At 46.8% G+C, this 25275-nt stretch overlaps 1 protein-coding gene across 1 annotated transcript in view; it reads right to left on the reverse strand.

Annotated features, from left to right (window-relative positions):
• KIF5C (kinesin family member 5C) overlaps positions 1-25275 on the reverse strand; it is an 870858-nt gene that overhangs the window by 140092 nt on the left and 705491 nt on the right. The window contains exon 21 of the mRNA XM_069616501.1: positions 13833-13893. Coding sequence (XP_069472602.1) covers positions 13833-13893 — 61 coding nt within the window. The remainder of the gene's footprint in view (positions 1-13832; positions 13894-25275) is intronic.

Raw genomic sequence — 25275 nt, forward strand, 5'->3', positions numbered from 1 at the left:
GTCCCAAACGCCTTCCAGCACAACCAATAAAGAGCTGATCGTCCACTCTGACCTGGGACATGGAGAAATGTAGAAACTTAAAGCTCTCCTAGGATTCAACCTATGGAGCCTCTCCTCTTCCTTACCAAGATGTGGAGGAGGATAAAATGCCGGAAGAACAACCTTCTGGCTTAAATGAAATTCCGACACCATCTTCGGAAGAAAGGAAGGACGAACTCTAAGGACAACCCTGTCCTTAAGAAACACAGTGAAGGGTGGCTTAACTGAAAGTGCCTGCAACTCACTCACTCTGCGAGCGGAAGTGACCGCAACTAAAAACACAGTTTTAAGGGTTAACAGCCTCAAAGGACAAGAATGTAAAGGCTCAAACGGAGCACCCATAAGGAATTTCAGAACAAGGTTCAAATCCCAACCAGGCACCTGGAAAGGTGACGGCGGAAACACATTAGTAAGTCCTTTGAGAAACGGAGAAATTAACAGAATTTTGAAATAAGAACACTCCTCAGACGAGTGCTTAAATATAGACAGCGCCGCCAGGTAACCTTTAACAGTACCCACTTGCAGGCCCCTGTGGGCGAATGAAAGCAAAAAAGACAGAACCACAGGAATGTCACATGAAAAAGGATCCACACTCTTAACCCTGCACCAGTCGCAGAACTTTCTCCAACGGCAACGGTACAGGGACTTTGTTGCCGGCCGTCTGACAGAAAGCAACTCCTCCATCACATCTTCAGGGAGGTCCCAATCCTTAGCCTCAACCTTTCAGAAGCCAAGCGTGAAGGTTATGGGATCTGCCCTCTGGATGGAGAACCTGACCCCCCCCCCTCCCGTGAGAGCAGGTCGTCTTGGTAGGGAAGACGACGTGGAGGGCAGATGGACAAGTCGAGAAGGTCCGGGTACCACGTCCTCCGATCCCAAGCCGGAGCAATGAGGATCATCCGGGAACCGAACATCCGTAACCTCCGCCGCACTTGCAGGATGACGGGGACTGGAGGAAACGCATACAGCAGTAGAAAGGACCACTCCACCACGAACGCGTCCCCTAAGGCTTCCTTTGGAGGAAATTCCCACGAGCAGAACCTTTCGCACTTCCGGTTAACACTAGAGGCAAAGAGATCCACCTGAGGGGTCCCCCAAAGGGCAAAGATCTCCAGGAGAATCTCCTGAGCCAGCTCCCACTCGTGAGAGATTGCGCTCTGCCTGCTCAGAGCGTCCACCGTCTCGTTTTCGTCTCTGGCCAGATGAACTGCTGAGATTGAAACTTCCTGCTGGATGGCTCAGAACCAGAGCTGCATCGCCTCCCTGCACAGAGGAAGTGACCCTGCCCCCCCCTTTTTGTTGAGGAAGTGCATAGCCACTGTGTTGTCCGTCAGAATCAGGACATTCTTTCCTCGCACAGTCACAGAAAAGCCTCCAGGGCAAGCCTGACAGCCCGCAGCTCCAACAGACTGATATGGAGTCTGGACTCTGACGGAGACCAATGACCGCTGACTGTCAACTCGTTGGCATGAGCTCCCCATCCTGTGAGGGATGCGTCTGTCACGATCATCACCTCTGGCCAGGGAAGCCAAAATGGAGCCCCCTTCACCAGACTGCCTTCGACGGCACACCACAGAAGGTCCTGGGCGACCGAGGGCAGCACCTGCATCTTGAGGGCCCACTGCAGAGATCTCATCCGCAACCTGGCCTCCGGCACTAGAAGAATGCAGGATGCCATGAGGCCGAGCAACCTCAAGAACTCGAATGCTGGGAGACTCTGGGCGTGTTGAAACTTGTGCACCATCTGCTGAATGTGATGAGCCCTCACCTGGCGAGGAAAACACTGCCCCAGGGATGTGTCGAGCACTGCTCCGATGTACTGGAGCCGCTGGGTTGGCGTCAAATGGGACTTCTTTAAATTGAGGGAGAAGCCCAGTTTCTGAAGGGAGTGGCAGGTGACAGACAGATGATCCAGGACTTGCTCGGGAGAGCACGCCCTGATCAACCAATTGTCCAGGTAGGGGTAGACGTGAATCCCCCTTTCCTGAGATGCGATGCCACCACCACCATGAGCTTGGTGAAGACCCTTGGGGCGGAGGTCAATCCGAACGGCAGGACCCGAAACTGAAAGTGTGAGTCGCCACCCGCGAACCTCAGGTACTTCTTGTGCTTTGGATGGATCGGCACATGAAAATAAGCGTCCTTGAGGTCGAGAGACACCAACCATTCCTGAAGTTGAAGGGCCAGGAGGACTTGAGAAAGAATAACCATCTTGAACCGGTCCTTCCGGAGGAGCTTGGTCAAACCGCGCAAGTCCATGATGAGTCTCAATCCTCCATCTTTCTTCGAAATCAAAAAATAAGGGGAATACCATCCCTTGTTCCTCTCCGCTACAGGCACCAGTTCTATGGCGCCTTTCTCAATCAGGGCTTGTATTTCCTGCGCAAGGAGCGGATCTGGACTCTTCAAAGAGAGATTCCCTGATGGATTGTCACAAGGCCTCTGCCGGAAAGGAAGACAGTAGCCGTGGGCTATGATCTCCAGAACCCACACATCTGAAGTAATGGCACGCCACTCTACAAGATACTGCGCCAGCCTTCCCCCAACTGGCGAACCATGGGACATGGCCTCATGACTGAGCTGAAGCGGCTGTGGCAGTGCCTGAGGGCAAAGCGGCAACTGCCCGAGCGGCCTTGGCACCTCAAGTACCCCGTTTTCCACCTCTGGCACTCCTACGGTGGCCCCTTTGACTTGCAGCTCCTCTCGATTTACTAAAGGATGAGTAATAACGAAAAGGAACCTCCCCTCCATTGCTGTCCCCTAGGACGAAAAGGCAGAGGTTGGCGAAGTACATCGCTCAACGACTTTGCTGCAGCTTTAGAGGTCTGCAACCTCTCAAGGCTCTCATCAGCCTTGTTGCCAAAAAGATGTTCACCATCAAAGGGCATGTTGAGGAGCCGGGCCTGCACATCCGGAGCAAACCCCGACTTCCGCAACCACGCAAACCTGCGTATTGCGGTGCTCGCCGCTATGGACCGGCTGACACAATCTGCCATGTCCAAACCTGACTTAACGGTCTCACACATGGCATCCTTGCCATCCTGTACAATAGCAAGAAAACCATCCTGTTCCTCCCCTTCGGGAATATGTTCAGCCGCCAAGGAAATACAGTTCCACAGAGTGTGCGTGAAACGTGACAAGGAACACACGGAGTTGGCTGCCTGTAAAGCCATACCCCCTGAAGAAAACACTTTCTTCGCCCAGCCATCAAAACGCTTGTCGTCCCCATCAGGAGGGATGGTAGAGTACGACGCCTGCTTTGCTGGGGCCGTGGCCGCCTGCACCACCAAACTCTCCGGAGTGGGGTGCGTGGTCAAGTAGCAGGGTCACTACTGGCTGGGCGGTATTTTCACGGCAAAGACTTGCTCACTGCGGGGAGACTCTCCGAAGCAGTCCAAGCTGCAGCCACCCTTCTTTGCCAAGCCATGTGTAATGGTAGTACCGGGTCAGTTGGAGGACCTTGGTATAGTATGTCCATCAGGTCATCCTGCAGAAAATCCACAGGTGGCGCAGACCACCCCAAGTATTCTGTGACCCTCGACATAAGGCGCTGGTACGAGGACTCATGGGTGCCAGGCTCAGGCAGGTCATCAATCTGGCTGTGACCCGACAAAATCTCGTCAGGCACCTCCTCAGGCATCAAACCTTCCTCAGATCCCTCATCCCCCTCAGAAATTAAATCCAGAGGGCGGAAAGAAGGCACAGAAAAAGGAACAAAGACATTCTTAGCCTTGGCCAGAGCCTTTCGGGGGGTTCCACCGTACCACGGGGTACCTCCGACAAAGTAGCCTCGAAAGGCGCCAACGGAATCGGCATCAAGCGAGGCGCCGACAACTTCGAAAGCGTCGACACAGGCCTCGAGGGCGGTGCCCCGAGCGTGTCCGACAGCCTGTGCACCGATGGTGTCGACGACTTCCTCGGAGGCGGAGCCTCGAGAGAGTCCCTCAACGACCTTGGCGCCGCAGGCGTCGATGTCTTCCTCAAAGACTTCACAGGCTCACGCGGTCTCGAGGGCATCGAGGAACGGGACCTGGAACGGGCATGTCTAGAGCTACCATCCTTGTCCGACCGGGACCTCGAAGGCGCCCGGTGGTCGCGACGACCGCTCGAGTCCGAAGCCGGACGAGCGGAGACTCTAGCATGGTCACGGCCGGCGTCCTTCGATGGCGCGGATGGACCGGAGCCCTGCGATTGAAAAATCGCCATCATCTCCTTTCGGAAGGAATCCCATTCCTCAGGAGTGGAATGCTTGTTGGGACAAGCAACCCGCCGACGGGCGGAGTCCTTGGATGAGGACGGGGAAGGCAACCTGTGAAGGCGCTTCCGTGAGTGCCTCGAAGAGGCAGAGGAATGGCGAGACCAACTCCTGGACCGAGACCCCCCGGACACACGACGACGATGTGGAGAGTCGACCCTTGAATCGTCTGTCGAAAGTCCAGTGGATCGCGACTTCCGGGGCTTGGCCACCTTACCCACCGACAGCTTCTTCTTACGCTCCCACAAGGCCTTCGATGTAAGCGACTGGCAGTGGACACAGTCATCCGTATCGTGGTCCTCCCCGAGGCACCAGAGGCAAGCGTCATGCGTGTCCGTCAACGACATCTTGGATCCGCACACCCGACACTTCTTAAAACCCGACCATGGGGTGGAAGAAGCCGAAGACATCATTTTTCAAACATACAGGTTTGAAGAACCGAAAGAACAGGATTCAGTAGAACCGAGGCGCGCCGAGATCTCCGAAGCGAACACATTTGCGGAAAAAATGGAACTGAGGCTACGGGCGTCGTGTGTCCTACTTATAACATCCGGTGACGTCAGGTCGACGGAGGCCCTCGAGGACAGCGTATCGACGTCATCGACGCAGGACGCAGACAATTTTCCGAAGCAGCACAGCTGTGGTGATTACTGTCATATATATGGAATACGTCGGAGGGCCCAATCCCCTCGAAACATTTATTCTGTATTTATTGAGAATTTAGCTAATATTACTGTAGGTGTTGTGTTTTCTGTTGCCAATGGAGACACTCTTGAGTTATTGTTCATGGAGTCTTTTGGCTTGTCGTGTCACTGCACCTGGCCTACAAAGGTTGGTTGTGCTCTTATAGCACTTCAATCTGGCAGTATCCGGCTGACGTACTGGGAATAACTATCTTGTGCCTTTGTTCTTCTGCTCCGACACTCACTTATTTTCATGTAACCTTGGCACTAGTTTTCAACTCCTGTCTGAGTGCTGCACGGATATGTATTCTTGATTTAGATTTTTGAGTTCTCTTGAAGTCTTGATGCCTTTTGTTTAATTAAAAGCATGCTGCGCCTTCCATTTTCAAGAAGATGGCTGACCCATTAACCTCTTGTTTCTATGTTGATGAGCTATATTTGCATATCGTTGATGTTCCATTTGCCTTATACGTTAGGCATGTTAGTATTCCTCATGTCTTGTAGATGCTGTGAGGGAGGCATGGTATCACAAGTAGACACCGACACAAGAGCTGCACTTTTCAAAACATGTATTGATGGTTTAAAAGGGGTTGGAAAACTCCTCTCTTGCCCTATAACTAAGATGGGAGTATTCTCGACCATTAAACAAAAAGAAAATACAGTCCTAGTCAGTTCTTAGTCAAAACAAAATAGACTATAGTAATAGACCTAATTCCTGCCCTCTTTCTAATACAATAAATGTGTAAAGGGAATGTGTAATGCAAAAACGAAAATCAGTGTTCCAAGAAAACGTCAGCATTGCTGAGTAAACTTCCTTCCCCATGTTTTGTAGCATGGGGTAAGGTGGCACACTTGGACCTTGCGACACAATCTGGCTTCGGGCACAAGGATGCAGTTTGTTTCGTGGACCAGGACCCACTTGGCCTTCCACGAAAAGTCACTAGTTTATCCACTGGATCTCGCAGCTTTCTGTCACTCAAGCCTAGGTCACCGTTTGGCTCATAATACAGTTAAACAAACGTTTCTGTCGTCCTGGTTATCACAATTCAGTACAGGCTTCCCACTGCTAAGCTCAAACCTTTCAATCACAATGTGTGGGGTTACCTTCCCCAAGCTTCAATCACACCTCCTAGGCTCCCCCCACCCCCATCGGTCTCAAGCCTCCTTTCACTTTCGTTCCACTGTTGAATAGTTTTGAAACTTTGAGGCTTTTGCTCTTACCTCGGCATGACCACTTCGACCTTCTTTCCTTAAACCTCACTTTTCCTCTCCTACACCAAGGCCTCTTAGTAAATGTAGTTTCGAGCACAGTATTTATTTAAAAGTTCAAAGATCTCTCAAATCCAGGTTTCCCTCTGCCGGTACCAAACCTAACAATTCAAATCTTGCATCTCAGTTTCTTTCTCTTTCTGCCGCTTATATGGCATCAGACATTTCAGAGAGACTTCCGATTGGGAAATCTTCTTTTGCTGGAACACTCTGTTACTTTGTATCTTTAATTTAATTTACAGTTCTTTGCAATGCTTTGCTTTCTCTCATGTCTTATCGGCACATGCACAACCTTCATTCGTCGGATACTGTTGCCATCAAGTTTCATTTCACATAGACCGGACTTTCATTGCTTTCATCAACTCACCTGCTCTTTTTCGTCTTTTGCGGCTTTGATCCTGAAGTCAAGGCTGATACCACAACTGCTGCTGCACCTCCCCAACTCTGCTGTTCACCCGGGAGGGTGGCTGATATCCTTAAAACACAAAAGAGGTTTGTCTCTTCTCTCTGGCTGGGCTTCCTTGCACAACCTTCAAGGCCCTTCAGAGGTAACAATCTGTTGCCAGGGTGTCCAAGGTTTCTCTGTACATCGGTTCCGTCCCTTGGCCTGTCTTTCTGCTCTGCCTGGTTCACCATTGCCCTGGAAGAACTTCTCCTTCTCGTGCATTGCTTTGCTCAGAGTGTTTCTCAGTGTTCCACCTTTTAACCATGTGGGGAGAGCTAGAAGGTACCAGGTGTATGTAATTAAGATCAAGTGCCTGACCCTGGCTGATCTTATTAGTGACATGTCCAATAATGGGTGGTGCTACTTTTAGCCTCAGACCTCCCCTTCCTCGGCTCAGTGTTTATGTAGGAAAGGGTGGGGGGGGGGGATCTGGGAAGTTGCTATATCCTATAAAATAGTATGGGACAGGGGCATTTAGAAAGGGGGAGTACCATGCCTCGCCATCGGGCGTTCCTCCTCCTCTCGCCCAGGGACCCCTCACCCAGTTGATCCTCCCGCACTTGTCCACCCCCAGGGTCTGCATCCAAAGGCAATGGCTGTGCCCTGGCCACCTGAGAAAGGGATCTCCGGCATCTAGGCAGTGAAACACCCTCTGGTTTTTCACAATGCACTGTTAATAGTCTTCATGTATAAATGCATATTTTACCTAGTGTGTCTTTTTTTCATGTGGAGTGCATGTGTGCTTCGTGTCTAATGCATGCACTTGTTACTATTACACCATTGCTTCTGCTTTTGCCATCAACAGCTTAAATGGTCTCCATGTCTTGCTGTACCAGCTTGGGATAAGGGCAGTACGGTTGCCTCAGTGAGTAACAGTTCTCACCTGTGCGGTTTTGGGTTGGGAGATGGGCAGAAGCTTTGGATGATGTATTCATCTGCCTCTCAACAATTCAGTCCGATCTGGTTCCCCACACCTCTATGTATTTCAGTAGAGTAGAGCACTTCATTAATCATACTGGGATGAGGAGGAGTGAGGCATACCTAGATAAAATGCAAACCATCACTGACACGAAGAAGCTCAGGAGAGGAGGCAAAAGCCCACTGCAAAACTAACATATACGGTACAGCTGGATTGGGACAAAATGACAGAATCCAAATGACCTACACCACCAAATTACCTAAAATGCATACTACTAAATGTCCTACTGACTAAATGTTCGTAGGACATTTTGTAGTATCTATTTGGTGGTGTAGGTCTTTTTTTTTGTGGTCATAACAGCTGCAAGGTATCCCCAGCAACAACTCGCTCACTATACTATGCAGTATAGGGAGCGGGGGTTGCGGGGGACACCCCTGCAGATGACCAGAGCAAAAATTAATAAAAATAAAAAAGAAAAGGACCCTGCAGAGCCAGTTCCCGATCACGGAAGTGAAAGGGAACTGGCATCGCAGGGACCAGCGAGATGGAAGGAAAGGTAAGTAGGGGTATGAGAGGGGGTTAGGGTTTCTATAGATTTGGGGTTGTTTTACCTTGGATGACTGAATGGGAAATGCACAAACAATTTTGTATTACATACATTTCTCATGCAGTCATTTCCATCGCAAACTTTTCAGTCACGGTAAAACAACCCCAAATCGTACAGCTTACTAGACACATTCTTGTTGATAAAAAGCAACGAAGGGCTACATAGTTTGTCAAGTCAGCCCTGGAGGAGCGAGGAACCAGATGCTGTAGAGGAGGGACAAGTCTCTCCAGGAGGTCCATGCAATAGGGACATGTCCGGTGGCGGGGGAAAAGGAAACACTACCAGCAAAGCCAAAGCAAGAAGGAGAAGGCACGCAGGTGAGGACGTGAGCGGAGAGCCTAACACTGTGGAGCCATCGAAGACAGGACGCTAAACACGGCAGCAGTACAGAAGCCTCAATCTGCTCCCAGGATAGACCGGAGACCACAACAACATTTCTCAAAGGTGGGGAAAGGGCCGGGCGGCTACTGGGACACGTAGAGAGCTAAATAGATCAAAAGGGACCATACCAATATCCCGGGAAGCGAAAAGGGATAATGGAAGAATGCAACAGTTTGAAACAAACTTTGCAAAAAATCCTATGTGGAACAGTACCTTGCATGAGAGTACACCAGGTCTGTTCAATTGGACATTCAGTGAAGCAGGGGCCGAGGTCCCACAGAAACAAGATACATGGGTCTGAGACTCATGAAGATGGGGAAGCCCCTCCAGCACAGCACATCAGGGTATGAGACCCATATGAAAGTGGGCAAAGCACACAGAAGCACACAGCGGTCAAGGACCCACATACACGCAAAGAAGCACATAATGGACTGAGGTCCAAAGTAAGTCGGGAGAGCCCGAGAGAATATAGAGGGGTGCAGAAAAGAGAAACAAGTGACAGAAAAAGCCAGCCCAGGGGGGTCTGGGGACTGAGAAACCTGAAGGTGTCCCACCCACTAGTCCTAGGGATCTTTCATCCAGGTGGCCAGGACACGGCCATCACTATTGGATCACTACTGGATCCAGTTCCTGGGGGTGGACCAGTGCGGGAGGATCACCTGGATGAGGGGTCTTTGGGGAGTGAAAGCAGGACACCGAAGGTTGAGACGTGGTATCCCCTTCCTTGGGACACCTTTTCTCCTTCCTGCCTAGTAGAATACTTAACTCAACTCTACCCTCCCTTTTCCAACACAAACACTTTCTCACAACATGGACTAATACCGTAGCCGTTTACCTGACATGTCCCAACACGAGGGTCAGGCAGAGTCCAGCAATTCATGACAACTACATACACCCGACTACCTTTTCCATTCCCCATAGGGATAAAAGGCGGAGAACAAGAGCACACTCCAAGCAAGGCCATACGCACGATGATGCAGCCATTCCAGGACTGCAGTTCAAATGGAAAAGAAAGGCAGAGAGACCTGAAATGACGTCAAGAGGGAGTTGCCCTTGCCCTTTCCAACCCAGACCCGCGAAGTGTACGATGAAAGAAACAGAAGACCAGGAATCGCAGCTGGCAAATGGTGTGGCGGATGTCAGCGGTACATGGAACCTACCCACACCGATAGCCAGGGCAGGGAGACGCAGTTGCCATTGTGGTACTGTCATTGACTCCAGAAGAAAAGGAACCACCAACGAGTTCAGCACAGCCGTTGAGTCAGAAGAACCGGATAGTCGACCGAGCTGTGTTAGGCTCAAGATTGCAGTGGCAACATAGAGAAGAAAATTAAACAAGCGGTTCTTTGTTAACAAACTTGGCACCAGAGATAGACGTGGGTGCTCAGTCGAAGGTCTTAGGCTGGTATACCTCTCCTGAACAGAGATGGTGTTGAACATTGTTAGCAAAGAAACTACAAGTACCAAGAGGCCATAGGGGAAGCTGGTCTAAGGTATTAAGGTGGTCATACAAGGGTCAAGCCAAATCCCTGTACAATCGTAAGTCATTGACACATTGAGGAAGTTTTGATATTGTGAAACAGGCGTTTGCGCCCAGCTGAGGGGAACGCCATGTGAACTGTGATTGTGTGAAACACGTGCTTGCCGCAGGCTAACAGAGTGACCCAGCGAGACGAGATCGCCCTACGGAAGTCTCTGTTTGAATTGGCAAGCACTTTGAAATGTCTGAGCCCGGTTGATGGGGACCTCACTAAACCAAAGGGGTTGTTTAAAAAGACATTAAGACTTTTGAATATTACAAACCAGGAGATGGTGATTAAAATATGATAGTAAATTGTGAAGAAGCTAAGTGAACAACATTGTGATGACAAGTATAAACCGGAATGAGGGATGTCCACAGTGAGTGGTTGGTCTGAGCCCAACTGAGGGAGGCTGACGAAAGAGAAGGATCGGAGCCCGGCTGAGGGGGATCCAAGGGTGAAAGGGTAATCACCTGACAAAGGTTAACAGAAGGAATTTTTGTTTTGGCTTCTCAGGCTCTCTGAAGCAAGAGACTTTGCATGAGAAGAGACTTGGGCACAGAAGGCCCTGATACAGAGAAAAGGAACTGTACGCTCATACCAGAGAAGCCCAGGAGTGTGCTGTGCTCGAGAGTTCTGCCTTGTCCCTTACTAAAGAAATGGGGAAGGGAGACCCGGCCATAAAATCCTGATTTATCATTTTGTGAACACTTCTTTTTTTTTCTTATGAACATTATCCCACACTATTTTGTAATATAGCGGTAAGGACTGTCAATAGGCTTCTTATTATAGGCCCTTTTATTTGACTACACTCCACTTGGACGGTATTATTTGATAGTCGTAGCTTGCTCCCATCGTAGATTTAGGTTTAGCTTTAGGCGTTTATCCCACTCATATTACAGTTTAATAAACACCCTTGAACTGTGATCACTTGTGTCTGTATTACTATAATAGCATGCCTTTCTTACCGGACCAAGTAAAAGAGAAAGAGGTGCAAGAAACCAGAACTAGGTGCCGGTGACTCTTTGCCAAAGAAAGATACTTTTTGGTACTCTAAGATTTACAATCAAGTCTGGCAGGATAGTGAACCAGACTTGATCCATGTTGGTGATCTAAGGATATTTGGAAATTGTGTTTTGCGAACAGAAGGTCCACAGTGAAGCCTGGCAGGATAGCGAACCAGACTTGATGCTACATTGGTGACCTGGAGTTATTTGGACATTGTGTTATGTGAACAGAAAGTTTACAGTTAGGTCTGGCAGGACAGTGAACCAGACCTATGCTTATGAGCAGAAGAAAGGACAGTGGAAGAACACCCCCCCCCCTGATATTTGGGAACTGTGTTTTGTAATGAAAGGTCCACAGTCAAGTCTGGCAGGGTACTGACCAAGACTTAACGCTATACTTGTGAGCTGGGGAAGCAACACCCCTTGAGACTCAGACATGTGTCTGTGGTCCTCAATTCAAGCGTGGCAAGATAGTAAATCAGGCTGGACATTGCACTGGTGCACTGGAAGGAGAATAGGGGAAGAGACTGTCTCTACCCGGCACCTTAATGTTTGGGAAACTGTGTTTTGATGTAAGAAGAACCTACAGTCAAGTCTGGCAGGAGAGTAAACCAGACTTGATGTTGAATTAGTGAAAAGAAGAGGGGAGATGATTCCCCGTTGAATCCTGTTGTGTTTTTGAATACATGTGGAGGAGCATCCAACGTCAACAACTGTTAAGTGAAAGAACACATTATTGTGTTTATTTAATCAAGAATTGAATATTTGAGCCTGTATCCAGAACGAGAGGGACTTCCTTCTGGATCAAGAAGACAACCAGTTTTTTTCCTTTGTTAGTCTAGAGTCTAAGGGATGGAAATAGGTTTTGGACACAGGATGGTAGACATTTTACTTTACTGGACATCCTGACAGAGTCCTTAGTCTTTTTGTTGAGGTAGGGCAACCCCTCATAGAAATAGGGCGAGATAGTTTTTTTCCTTTTCTTTCATTCTTACATACATAAAAGTATTTTTCTATAAACATACTACCACTGTGTCGGACTCGTACTTCTGCACCCGTACAGCACTGATTTAAATGATGGTGGGGGCCAGGCTTTTCCAACCACCTTTGCAGTTCTGGCTGCATCTTGAGACGGGAAACTGCCATCATTTTATATCCTTCTTGCTTGCATTAATCTGGTGGCCGAAACCTTTGACGGATTTAGAAGTGGGATGAGGGAGTGAAGCAAGTGTTGGTAGCTAGTCAATGGTCCGTGCGCACTTAAACTTGGTAACAATTACCCTTGCGAGACATCCACTGGCCTAAAGGAAACTATGGCACAATGCCACGTGATGAGGAATACCCAATAGAAGGGGTTGGGAAGTGACAACTCCATGCAGCTGGTGTGTCCTTGTTCCATGCTAGCTTTATCGATAGGCTGCCTGCGGGTGTTGACCACCTGCCATACAGAACCCAACTTTTTGAACAACAAAAGTGTCCCACACTCGGGTGCAATCTCTTGCTCCAAGCATGGCACTAGGCATACGGTGCAGTATCGGGCAGAAGGGCTGCTTCATACCAGGGCATCAAATCCAGGTCCCTCGTTTCTACCACAATGTTCCAGTAATTAAAATAATAAGCGACTATTGCATTCTATGTGGATAACCATTCCACCACTCGCTGTGCAGGTGGTCGCTGCCTTGGGAATCAATAGCATTTGAGTGAATTTTATAGGACTTTTTTGCATTCAGAGATTTATTAGTGAATGAGCAACACAATCGTGGGGCACATCAAGATTTCACACAAAGAATCATCATATGCAGAAACAGCAGCAAATTCATGTGGCCAATGGGGGCCCATGCAAAGCATTACTTAAAGGAAATGCAAATGTCCAATCATCTCACTTGCGTCTGGTGTAAAATATCTGATGGGGGAGCGCATTAGAAGCTATGGCTGTATGCAGAGGTTGAAGTGGGAGGGAGCGGTGCTCCAATAGTTTTTATTTTTAAGTTTCACCGTTCCTATACTTTTATTTTAAAAAGTAACTGTTCTGGAACTGTTCCACTACTTCTTTTCGTACACTTCGACCACTGGCTGTATGCAATCTCCTACTAGCTTGAGGGTTGTACCCGTCACCCTACACTCACATTAAAAGCTATGGGTACATGTAATCTAGTAGCCTGAAGGATTTGATAATGATTTATTTAATTATAAGGATTTGTTATTTATATAGCACTTATACTCAAGCACTGTACATAGAACATATTTGCATACATTAGTCATCTCAGCCGAAGTTGGTACTCATTTATCGACCTCAGAAGGATGAAAGCCTGAGTTGACTTTGTTGGAAACCTGCAGATCACACACAGATCACAGCAGCAAGCGCTCATTCCAATGAGCTCTCTTACAAGCTATGGTTGTATGCAATCGCCTACTTGTCTGAGGGATATACCTGCCACCTTACGCACACATAAAAGACTAGTGTTGTATGCTAACTCCTACTAGCCTGAGGGAATTACCCCTGACCCTACACACCACACTTTAGGTTCTAGAAGTGCTTGGTCTGCACCCTGAATATAAGGTGAATTGGGCAAAGTGAAATTCTACTGGTGACTTCGTCATGCCAGTGACGTACGTTGGATGGCTTTGCCTTGAGTGGTGCCTATCATTGTGGAGTTATTTATATCACTAATTCTGGCTCCCCATCAACATTAAGGTTATGACTTACCACAGTCTCTTCCAAGCCTTTAAGATCTTCTCTGGCCTGTTCCCTTTTCTCATTAAGCAACCTAAAACAAAAAGTTACATTTCAGTCACGTGTTTTCAGAGTCCTTTAATGAGCATTCAAGAAAATCCACCATGAGAACAGATTCATGTAGCGACGTGTACCAAATCATCAGGAATAGCAAATAAGGCATGTAAATAAAACATGGAAATAAGGAAATGTGCATTCAGTTTCATAGTCCTCATTGTCTAAATGATGCTCAAAGGCTTGATCTGATCGGGTATTTTGAAATGTAACAGCACAGTCAGCAGCTGACATCATTCCTAAGAAAGATGCTGTCTTAGGGATGGCAGATCAAAGTCTGCACAGGTCACACTCATTGTGAGTTATGAAGCTCATTGTATTGGGACACTTCAATAAAGTGACCTGCTCAAGCAATGGTATTGTTGCCTGCTAAATCTGCCAACAGCAAACTCAAAGATGGATCTGGTTTTAGTGGCATGCATTTTCCGTCCACTACAAACTTTGTCAGAGCCAACAAGGTTGTTTACAGGAATAAGAATCCCTCAAAGAGCGATGATTTCTAAGCACATGATCATAGACCATTCTGTGCCAGGAATCTGGGGGCAGAATGCTCTTTAAATGTGATCAAACTTTGAATGCTTTTATACACCTGTAATTAGCATTTATGTTCAGACATCAGACTATCACATACTGCTGGGAAGTGTGCCAAGCGCTAGAAAGCATGGCACCAGGGATGGAAGCGCAGCACTCAAGTGGCAAGTGGAAAGACTATTCTCCTTTCACAAATCAATCATTTGAGCACTGTGGAGAACGTTTCAATAATCAAAATTAGTGAGAGATGAATGTAAATGTGCGACTCTGATTACGAGTGTAAACCACTTAAAAGTGGCGTATGAATGGCACTGCTTAGTAAATAGCATAATTGCAGACGGCTTCCATCCCAAGGACTTAAAAAGAAACTCTTTCCGTTTCTGATTTTTGTACAGAGCTCTCAGTTACTATAAAATATGTCCTAGGGTTAATCAAATGCATTTCAGGACTGAGGCCTTTGGCCTTGGTGGACAGCTTATGCATTGAGCACTCCCTTTGAGCCCACTAACATTTTCATCCACACAAGGCTGGTAAATTGCGTAACATTAAATTGGGTAGTAACAGCTGGTATGGGAGCAGCCAGACTCAATACACTACATAAAAACTAGATATCACTATCAGTGTTATCAGAACCAGAGACAGTATTTCTTGGTTTCCATAGGATCGTAGGATATACCAAGGGTTTGCAACAAGTGGTAGAAATATGAGGGCATACTGTCCACCGCACTGTTGGGGAAAATCACTGCCTCCCCCCCCACAAAACCTGCAGCCTTTTGCCCCTCTACCTGGCTACCTAGCCCAAGAGGGTCTCTGTATCAATTACCCTCCTACTTCATCGCCCACGCGATAACAAAAACCCATTTGTAAACTGGTTCATACAAATCGTACAAAGATCATATGGCACTATATCAATAACTCAGTTATAGAAACTCAAGCAACATATTTATGTACATTGTTCACATGAAACCATCGATTAATTACCGTACATTTTTTCTCCTTCGGTACAAATAAATAAATCCTCTAAATAAATGGATATTAAAAGTAGAACCTTGTAGATAAAGAATTGAGGGCACAGGTGCTCTATCTTCATATAGTCTTAAGTCCCTGCAATGTTGTGCCTATCCAACCCTCAAAGCTTGATGTTGTCTCTGCAGTGAATCGCATTCAAGGTCTGTATGATGCTCAACTGTGCACATATTCTGCTTTTCTGCCCTTTCCATTCCCCTTTTAGAGACAATACTGCTAAACTATTCTAGCAAAACATTTAAGACAAAACAACTCGATGGTTTGGAGAGATAGTTAATATATATATATATATATATATATATGGGATACATTACTCACCGTAATCGTATTTCTGATGCTTGTATCTGCTTAGATTCACATGCTGTGCATAGGCCGACATCTAGTGGAAGCTGCGGAGTATTACAGTTTGTTTTTCGAAGTCGAAAAATGGGCGTCGACACAGGGCGTGCCAGTAATACTATCCCTAGTGTGACGTCCCCTGTACCCATGATCCCTCACGCGTCTAGGATCCCCAGATTGTGTTTTTCCTGACATGAGGTAGCATGAGGAGTAGCGTGAGTACAGATAGTCCAAGCAGATAGACAGAAAGGTAAGACTACAAGCAACCATGCGCCTTCTCTCGGAGGGGAGGAAGGGTGGGTCGCATGTGAATCTAAGCAGATACAAGCATCAGAAATACGATTACGGTGAGTAATGTATCCCTTCTGAGGCTTGTGGAATCTGCTTAGATCACATGCTGTGCATAGATTAGCGAGCAGTACCAGAAGAAGGAGGTGGGATGTGAGAAGGGTCATGAGCAAACAGGTGTCTTAGAACCGCTTGTCCCACTTGTGTATCTGCCTTGGAATGAGTGTCAATGCAGTAATGCTGAGTAAAAGTGTGAACAGAGCTCCAAGTAGCTGCTTTGCAAATGGTGTCAAGGGGAACATTTGCAATGAAAGCCAGAGTGGCCCCAATGCCTCTGGTAGAGTGGGCCCTTGGCGTAAAAGGCAGAGTTTTTTCAGAAAGAGAGTAACACAGCTGTATACAGTTGATAATCCACTTTGAGATAGCGCCCTTAGAGACGCGATCCCCCTCTCTGCCTGTAGCTACGGAGACAAACAGTTGATCTGTTTTCCTTAGCGGTCTGGTTTTATTTACATAGTATAAGACCGCCCTACGCACATCTAGGGTGTGTAGTTTCACCTCAGCTGAGCTTTGTGGGTTTTGGAAGAAAGCCGGAAGCTCGATGGACTGGTTTACATGGAACTTGGATATGAATTTTGGTGAGAATCTAGGGTGTGTGCGTAAAACCAGTTTGTCCTTGTGGATAGTAAAGAAAGGATCTTGCACTGACAGAGCCTGAATTTCACTGACCCTTCTTATGGAGGTAATGGCTACTAAGAAGGCCGTTTTATAAGTCAGGTGTTTGAGACTACTTTTATGCATGGGTTCGAAGGGGGCCCCCATGAGCTTAGATAGCACCACATTGAGATCCCATCCTGGCGGTGGGTTCGAGATAGGAGGGTGAAGTCTCTTTACTCCTTCCATGAAGGCTTTAACCACTGGTACTTTCCACCACGAAACCTTGTTATGGGATGTGGTGTAGGCTGAGAGGGCTGCCAGGTGTACTTTCAGAGAGTTAAAAACCAACCCTGCATCCAGCAGGTGGAGCATGTATGTTACAACGTTGGAAGGAGTGCAATCAACCGGGTTGATTTGTTTACACTGGCACCAGATAACGAATCTTTTCCACTTGTCAAAGTAACAGTGCCTTGTATTTGGTTTCCTAGACTCTTTTAGAATGTCCATACACCTCTGTGGTAATTTGAGATGTCCAAACTCTATGACTTCAGGAGCCATGCTGCTAGGTTCATAGAGTTGGGTTCCTGATGCACTGTTTGACCTTGTTGCTGGGACAGAAGGTTGTACCAGGCTGGGAGTCTGATGGGCTCGCATACCGCCATCCTGCGTAGGTGTGGAAACCATGGTTGTCTCGCCCACATGGGAGCAACTAGGATGAGCGTCATCGATTCCTTGTTCATCTTGTACACCACCTTCCTGATGAGAGGAGTTGGTGGGAAAGCGTACGCAAACATTCCTGACCAGTTCATCCACAGGGCATTCCCCTGGGAGTCCGGTTGTGGGAACCTGGATGCAAATCCTGGGCATTGTTTGTTTTCTCTTGTGGCGAATAGGTCTATAGTGGGGAAACCCCACTGAGAGAAGAGATCTTCTACTACGTCTCTGTGAAGGACCCATTCGTGTTCTTCTGGGAGGGAGTCTCTGCTTAGAGCATCCGCTAGGGAATTGAGCTCCCCTGGAACATGTTGCGATGACAGGAAGATGTTCCGTCTGAGTGCCCATCTCCATATTTTCTGGGCAAGCTTGGACAGATTTGGCGAACGAGTCCCTCCTTGCTTGTTCAGATAGAACATGGCTGTCGTGCTGTCCGTCCTGATCTGCACCGACAAGTTTAGTAGATGGGGCTCGAACGCCTGCAGCGCTCGGAATACTGCCAGAAGCTCTAGCAGATTGATGTGGTTCTTGGCTACTGAGTGAGACCAGAGACCCTGAGCTGTGTGGTGGAGATGGTGAGCTCCCCACCCCGTCAGGCATGCATCTGTAGTTACCACTGCCTGTACTTCGGGATCGTAAAAGGGTTTCCCCTTTGCGAGATTCTCTCTTGTCCACCAGTGTAGGTTCTGTACAAGTGTTGGCGAAACGACCACTAGATCGTCCCACTGACCACTTGCCTGAGACCACTGTTTCGCCAACCATTCCTGCATGGGACGCATGCGCAGACGCGCGTGGGGGACCAGGTAAATGCATGACGCCATCATGCCGAGTAACCGCATAGCTTTGCGTACTGTTATCTGTTGACCTGACTGATAATGCGGAATTTGCAGAAGTATGTTCCGAATTCTCTCTTCCGAAGGGAAGGTCAATCCTTTCTGAGTATCTAGGATAGCTCCTAGAAACTGTTTTGAGGTGCTTGGCACCAGACTTGACTTTTTCTCGTTGATGGAGAAGCCTAATTCGTGGAGGAGGTCGATGGTCCTCTGAATGTTTGACCTGCAGATTCCTGGGGTTTCCCCCGTTATGAGCCAGTCGTCCAGATAAGGGTACACTGGGATTGCCTCCCTGCGTAGGTGTGCAGCTGCCACCGCCAGTACCTTGGTGAATACCCTTGGTGCAGAAGCTATCCCGAAGGGCAGTACCTTGAATTGGTAGTGGCGACTGTCTACCTTGAAGCGCAAGTATTTTCTGTGCGCCGGGAGCATGGAAATATGAAAATAGGCATCTTTCATATCCAAGGTTGCCATGTAATCCCCCTTTTTTAGGAGTGGGATTACCTCTTGTAGTGTGGTCATACGGAATTTTTGTGGCTTGACATACTTGTTGGCAGGCAGTAAGTCTAAAACTGGGCGCATTGTTAAATCTTTCTTTGGCACAAGGAAGTAAGTTGAATAGATACCCTTGTTTACCTGGTGTCCCGGGACGAGTTCTATCGCGTCCTTTTCTAGCAGAATGGCGATCTCCTCGAGGAGGATTTTCTGATGTTGTAAAGAGTGGACTTTTTGTCTTGGAGGATGGTTTAGGGGACGTTGCAGTAGTTCTATGCAGTACCCATTGGATACTGTTGACAGCACCCATCTGTCGGAAGTTATCCCTTCCCATGCCTGGGTGAAACTTGATATTCGTCCCCCTACTGGGGTTGCATGGGAAGGGACCCTGAACTGAGCGTCACTGCTTTGGTGGAGGCGTGCCTCCTCCTTTACTGGGGCTGCCTCTGCCTCTACCACGTCCTCTTTTACTACCCCTACCATACGCCTGGGTAGACTGTTGTGAGCTGGTGTTCCACTGTGTACCCTGGGTGTGGGAGTAGCTATTTCCTCTATTGGAATTTTGGCCGCGGGGGCGACGAAAATTGCCATTCCCTCTTTGGTTAGGTGGTTTGGTAGTTAACTGGCCAAGGGATTTGAGGGTGTCGAATTCTTCCTTAGCGTTTTTTAGAGCGTCCTCGACTGCCTTCCCAAACAGGAGATCACTTTCCACTGGTTTGTCTAAGAGCGCAGCTTGTGTTTCTGCTTTGAATCCCGACTGCCTCAACCAAGCATGCCTTTTGATGACAGTCCCCTCTGCTATAAGTCTACCCGCATTGTCAGCGGCGTCCAGAGTTGCTTTTACAGTGCAGCCTGACACGTTCCTTCCTTCCGCACAAATGCGAGCTAGCTGGCTTTTAAGGGGTTCGGGAGCAGAGTCTATTAGTGCTGCCACTTCTTCCCACTGGTGACAGTTGTAGCTAGCCAACAGTGTGGTGGAATTCGCGATTCTGGCTTGGTAGGCTGCCGTGGAAGCTACTTTCCTGCCAAAACCATAAAGTTTTTTACTTTCTTTGTCGGGGGGAGCCTCAGAGGAAGATAATGGTGTACCAGCTCTTTTGCGGGTGTTGGTTACTACTAGAGAATCTGGCTTAAGTTGACCTCTAATATATAGGGGGTCCGACTGGGCTGCTTTAAACAGCTTCTCCACTCTCGGATTTACAGGTCTTGTCAGGTTTGGGTTGACAAGGGATGGTGCTATTCTGCGTTGAACAGATTTTAGGATGGGAATGGTCTGGGCCACTGGCTTCCTTTCCCCTATTAGTTCTTCCGCAAAGTCCCTTTCTTCCTGGACACCTTGTGTGTCTATGTGGAAGTGGTTAGCTGCCCGAAAGAGCAGTTCATTCAAGAGGGGCTGATTATCTATTGGGGAGTCAGACACTGGGGCTTCCCTTTCGACTGGTGAGTCCATTCTGAAAATATCTGGGCTATTTTCTGGCTCATCCTCGTCTTCGCCGTAATAATCTGATCCTGCAGGATCTTCTGGCGTGTCAATTTCCTGACCTTCTATAAGGGAAGAGTTTCTTTGGTCTGTAGGGAAGAGGTAAGAATAGGGTTGGACCTCGATGGGGTCTAAAGGCCTAAATGGTGTCTCGACCCGGGGTCTTTTATTTGAGGGGATAGGGTCCCTTGACCCTGAGGGAGAATGTTCCTGAGGGTTTAAAGCTAGGAGTTGTTCAGGGTGTCTTTCGAAAAAATTCGCCAAGGAAGACATCCTTGACATTACTCTGTCAATGTCCTCGCATGACCAGAGTTTTGAGCTTGGGGTGACCTCGCTGGGACTTTCTATGGATTGGCCCTGAGAAGACTTGGTCAGTTCTTTTGTAGTGGAGGACTGCAAGGGTTGTTTCCTTTGCTGTTTACCCCCTTCCCCGTGGGTGGAAGTGTGTTTCCCCTTTCCCTTATCTTTCGACGCCTGGCGTCGAGGATCGGAGGTGGAATCCCTGTCTTTCGAACTAGCCTTCGAAACTGGCCCCTCTTTACTCCCAAGTAATGTACCCTTTTCCTGGGGTGCAGTCTGGGGGTGGAAGTCGTGTTCGTCTCCGGACGATTGATCTTCCGGGATATTAATGGTTGAGGCACTCTGTGCAAGTGTGGAGGCTTGCCTGACGTCGTGCGGCGACCTCGACCGGGACCGCCCAGAGGACGTCCTTTCGGACCGCTCCTTCTGTGCCTCTTTCCGAGGTTTCGACGACGTCGAATCTCGGGTGGATTTCTTTTGTTTAGCGTGTGTATGTGTAACGCTTTTGTCGCCGGGGGACTTCCCCATAGTCGCCGGGACGGACGACCTTCCGAGGCCGGGGACGTGCGTTCGGCTGTCCTTCGACGCCTTGGTGCCCTCGCCGTCCGAAAGTTCGGCGTCGCTGCCGTCGCTGAAGGTACCCTCCGCCTCCATAGCTGCTAGCTTGGCGTGGTGGGCCCAACGCTTGGTGGAGCGGTCCTTAAGAGTTTTTGCCTTAAACCTGCTACAGGCCCTGCAACCCGTCTCGGGGTGGTCTCTGGGTAGGCAAAGGTTGCACGTAGCGTGCTTATCTACCCAAGGGTATTTCTTATTACACTTGGGGCAAAACTGAAAGGGCGTACCCTCCATACGCGCCTGTGGGCAGCGGGCAAGTGTGTGTAGGTAATAAGGTGTCGAGTGTGGAAGTGTACCACCCCCACTCTCCCTACTTGTAGGGCCGAGGCCAGCGGCCCAGGCCCGAGCCGAGGCGGAAGCCTCAAGGCCCAATCCGTCGGGTATTCGACGTTGATCTCCTCCCCGGTTCGGCGTCGAGATGTTGATCGACGAAAGGTTGGCCAAACGGGGCAAATTAGAATTAGTTTAGAGTGAAAATATGGCAAAGCCAGGGAACTCCGATGAAGTGCTTCCGACCAGAATGGCGGAAAAAAACAATCTGGGGATCCTAGACGCGTGAGGGATCATGGGTACAGGGGACGTCACACTAGGGATAGTATTACTGGCACGCCCTGTGTCGACGCCCATTTTTCGACTTCGAAAAACAAACTGTAATACTCCGCAGCTTCCACTAGATGTCGGCCTATGCACAGCATGTGATCTAAGCAGATTCCACAAGCCTCAGAAATATATATATATATATATATATATATTATTCTTGACTATACTGTTTAGTACAGTTTTTACAAGATTTATGTATCCATTGGCTCAATGTTACTAAAACCTCATTTTCTTTTTGTTAAGGTAATGTCATATCTCCTACAAAGACTGTGTAGTTAGTCCTTGTTGCGCAGCATCCTTAACCTTTGTGTCCAGACCCAAGCTTTGGAGAAATCTTACCACAGCAATCACTGTTTTCGTGGTTTTGACACTCATCAAATGGTTCCACCAGTATGTTTCATCTAAGATGTGAGAGTCTTTGAATAGATGTCCCCATGTGGATTTGTCTGTTGATAGTTGTTGCTTTGCACGACAAGAGTAAGTGTCTGATTGTTTCCACGAATACTTCACTCTTACAGAATCGGCATGTATTGTTCGTACAGTTTCCTCGTATCGCTAATATCTCGTTTGTTTTTAGCAGATTTAGACGAGCTCTTAGGAAAGTTGATTGAATACCTTTGTCAGGGAACTTTAACAGATATTCTACCATGACGTTGACCTTTTGTAAATTCGCTGGGAGATGTTGAGTGGGTTTATTTTTTCCGGCTTCCTGGAGAGTTTGTATCCAGTCCCAGTCCTTTAATCTAGCTTTTACTTTATTTGGATTTTCTTATAGCTCCAACTCAGAGCTTCCGATCTCCAGGAGCAAGTCACAGTTTTTCTGGGTCCAGCCTGTCAACATCTTGTTGCGTTTGTTTTTGTATTCCTCTCAGATTAACTAAAATAGTTTGAGTTCGGAGTTTTTGGTTTTATAGTAGAGCATCAGCCCGTTTAACAGCACAGTTGCTTTCAGAGATACCAATATTAGTTCTCTCCTCACTGAGGCAATCAGTGTTGATGCAGGTGATATTATATATGAAGGAGACTGGGAATGGTAGCAGTAGGGTGATATGCTTCCTCGATAAAAAAAGCCTTTGCACAAACTGTACCATTCCCCGTAAGGTTCAAAAAGATTTTTTTTTTAAATTTCTTAGTAAAACATCTGACTATTTGGGTAAATTCCAAATACGTAAATTAAACAAGTGGATGATATTGACCACCATTTAAATCTATTAAAAAGTCCATGGAAGCCCCACTTGCCCCCTGTATCTGGGCACCCCCACTTTACCCAAGTATTATTAAGCATATGTCCAGCAATTGAGCAGAAATCATCCAATCTTGCAATGTCTCCAATTAAGGGCTCTGTCCACTATCAAATACATTTGTTCAATCAAATTTAAAGGAGATTTTTCATATTTATGGGCTTTTCAGTCAATTGCGTTAACATTAACAAACTGTTGAGAATGCAACTGCTCCTCTTAAATTCAGTTAACTCATGAATGTTCACCCCAAAGAATCGGCCCATGACCTTTATTAATCTGAAAATCCATATGCAACTGCAGATGTATTTTGTATAACAATTGTACCATATTTTTATAAACTCCATGACTCTACCCCTTTATAAATATAACTTGGCTACGCCAAGATTGAAGAATAATTCCACATGTTGCAATATGATTTAAATATGTAGTTAACAATTTAGCCAGAATATTTGAACAAATTAAAATAAATAGGCTCAGGACTGCATACCCTAGACTAAAATGGGTTCACATTTGATAAGTACATTTCTGCTTACCGGAACAGGTAACTCAAGAACTTGATATCATTTGCTGTGATGCACTAGTACATTTACACAAGGTGTACTCGAGTCCTTTCACAAGCAACATGGGTTGTGTGCAAGTCTTGGTTATTACCTAATCCACAGACTATCAGACCAAAACAATTTGTAATTTCCTGACGTAGAAGCAGAACATACATTTTGGCAGTTATTCTTCATAAATTTAATGATGATAAATCTAATTACATTTTTAGATCTTATTTTCAGATTTTGAATTTATAAGTAGTATTCATTAGGTCTAACCGAAGATAAATTAATAATTTAGTAGTGGATAATGAATTTGATCTTTTGTAATATCTAGATTCTAGATTAACCTCTTCACTTTTCATCAGCTTTCTATATTTAGGTCAACAATGCCGCAGGTACTCAAACTCTTCTTGAGAATGTAAAACTTAAAAGATATCTAAACCTATTAACACAGACCAATATATGATCATGGATGGAGCATACATTAACACATTGATATATATATGCATGGCTGGTGAATCGGCCCAAAGCCTATCATTTGAATGGCATTCTTTAGATGGTAGAACAGGACACTTCAGAAAGGTTCCTTATTTCCAAAGGCAATAGATCCTCAGCCTTACTCAGTCAGTTTGTTTGAGCAAGGACATCCTCCACAATTAAAATTAGATCATGTGGAAATTGATCATGAAAATATTCACAGATTCAGGATAGATCAGTGAACAATGAAACATTTTCCATCTCAGACAGATATAAATATTTAAGAGGAAAAAAGTGAACTCTGCATTAACATTTTAATTTTAACCATTGAAACATATCACCCTCCCACTTCTCAGATAAAGAGCACTTTAACTACATGGTATCAGTATGGCACATTTCAGATGTTCCAATTTACTGATAGTGCCTTTCTTTAATATAATATAAAGTAGTTTGACACATGTATTGGTCATGAAAACAAGTTTCTTTAAGCCATACAGTTGCTTCAATCAACCTGCCTTATCCTGCTAAACTACGGCAGCAGGTAGCATTTTCAATAAAACCTTCAAGGCCCATTTGAAGCTTGATGGCAACCAATCAGGGTCCTATCACACTAGACCTCACAATCAGTCCTGGAATCTTAATCCTTTACTCTACAATCTCTGACAATGCAATCCAATTCTCCTTTCAAGTTTACCAGCACATACTCCCTGGACAATTAGACCAGACCAGATAAACCAGCTTGGAGTTTAATGTTTATTCAGGGTTTCTAAAGTAATGCTTAGAATGAGTGGAAAAAGACAACTAAAGAATACTAAACTAAAAAAAAAAAAGGATATTTTCTCTTGGGATTCTGGTATCCGACCACCTCCCCACAGAGATCTCCTTCAGTCTCTCAGGTCCGTTCTCTCCAAGCAAGTATGATAATTGTTTTAAAGTCCCAGGATTCACAAGCAAATAAAGAAATGTCTTCACAATGTCTTTTAAGAAGAAAACTGCTTGGCGACTGGCAAGTCACTTGGCTTTGGGGTTGTGGAGTCCTGGGTAATGCTGTAATTCTAAGGTTTTGTTGTTTCTGGGCGAGTCACCGTCAACGTAAGAAAACAATGAGAACCTTAATCACTATCACCACATGGTTCCAAATTGCTTGGCAGAATGCACATTAGCACTTGACTTTCAGTGGTGGAGCAGCAGAGTCTGGACCAAAGGCAAGCTGGGTCCGAGGCA

The sequence above is a fragment of the Ambystoma mexicanum genome, chromosome 9, assembly GCF_040938575.1.
Source record: "Ambystoma mexicanum isolate Mex_15411 chromosome 9, UKY_AmexF1_1, whole genome shotgun sequence".
NCBI classification, from domain to species: domain Eukaryota; kingdom Metazoa; phylum Chordata; class Amphibia; order Caudata; family Ambystomatidae; genus Ambystoma; species Ambystoma mexicanum.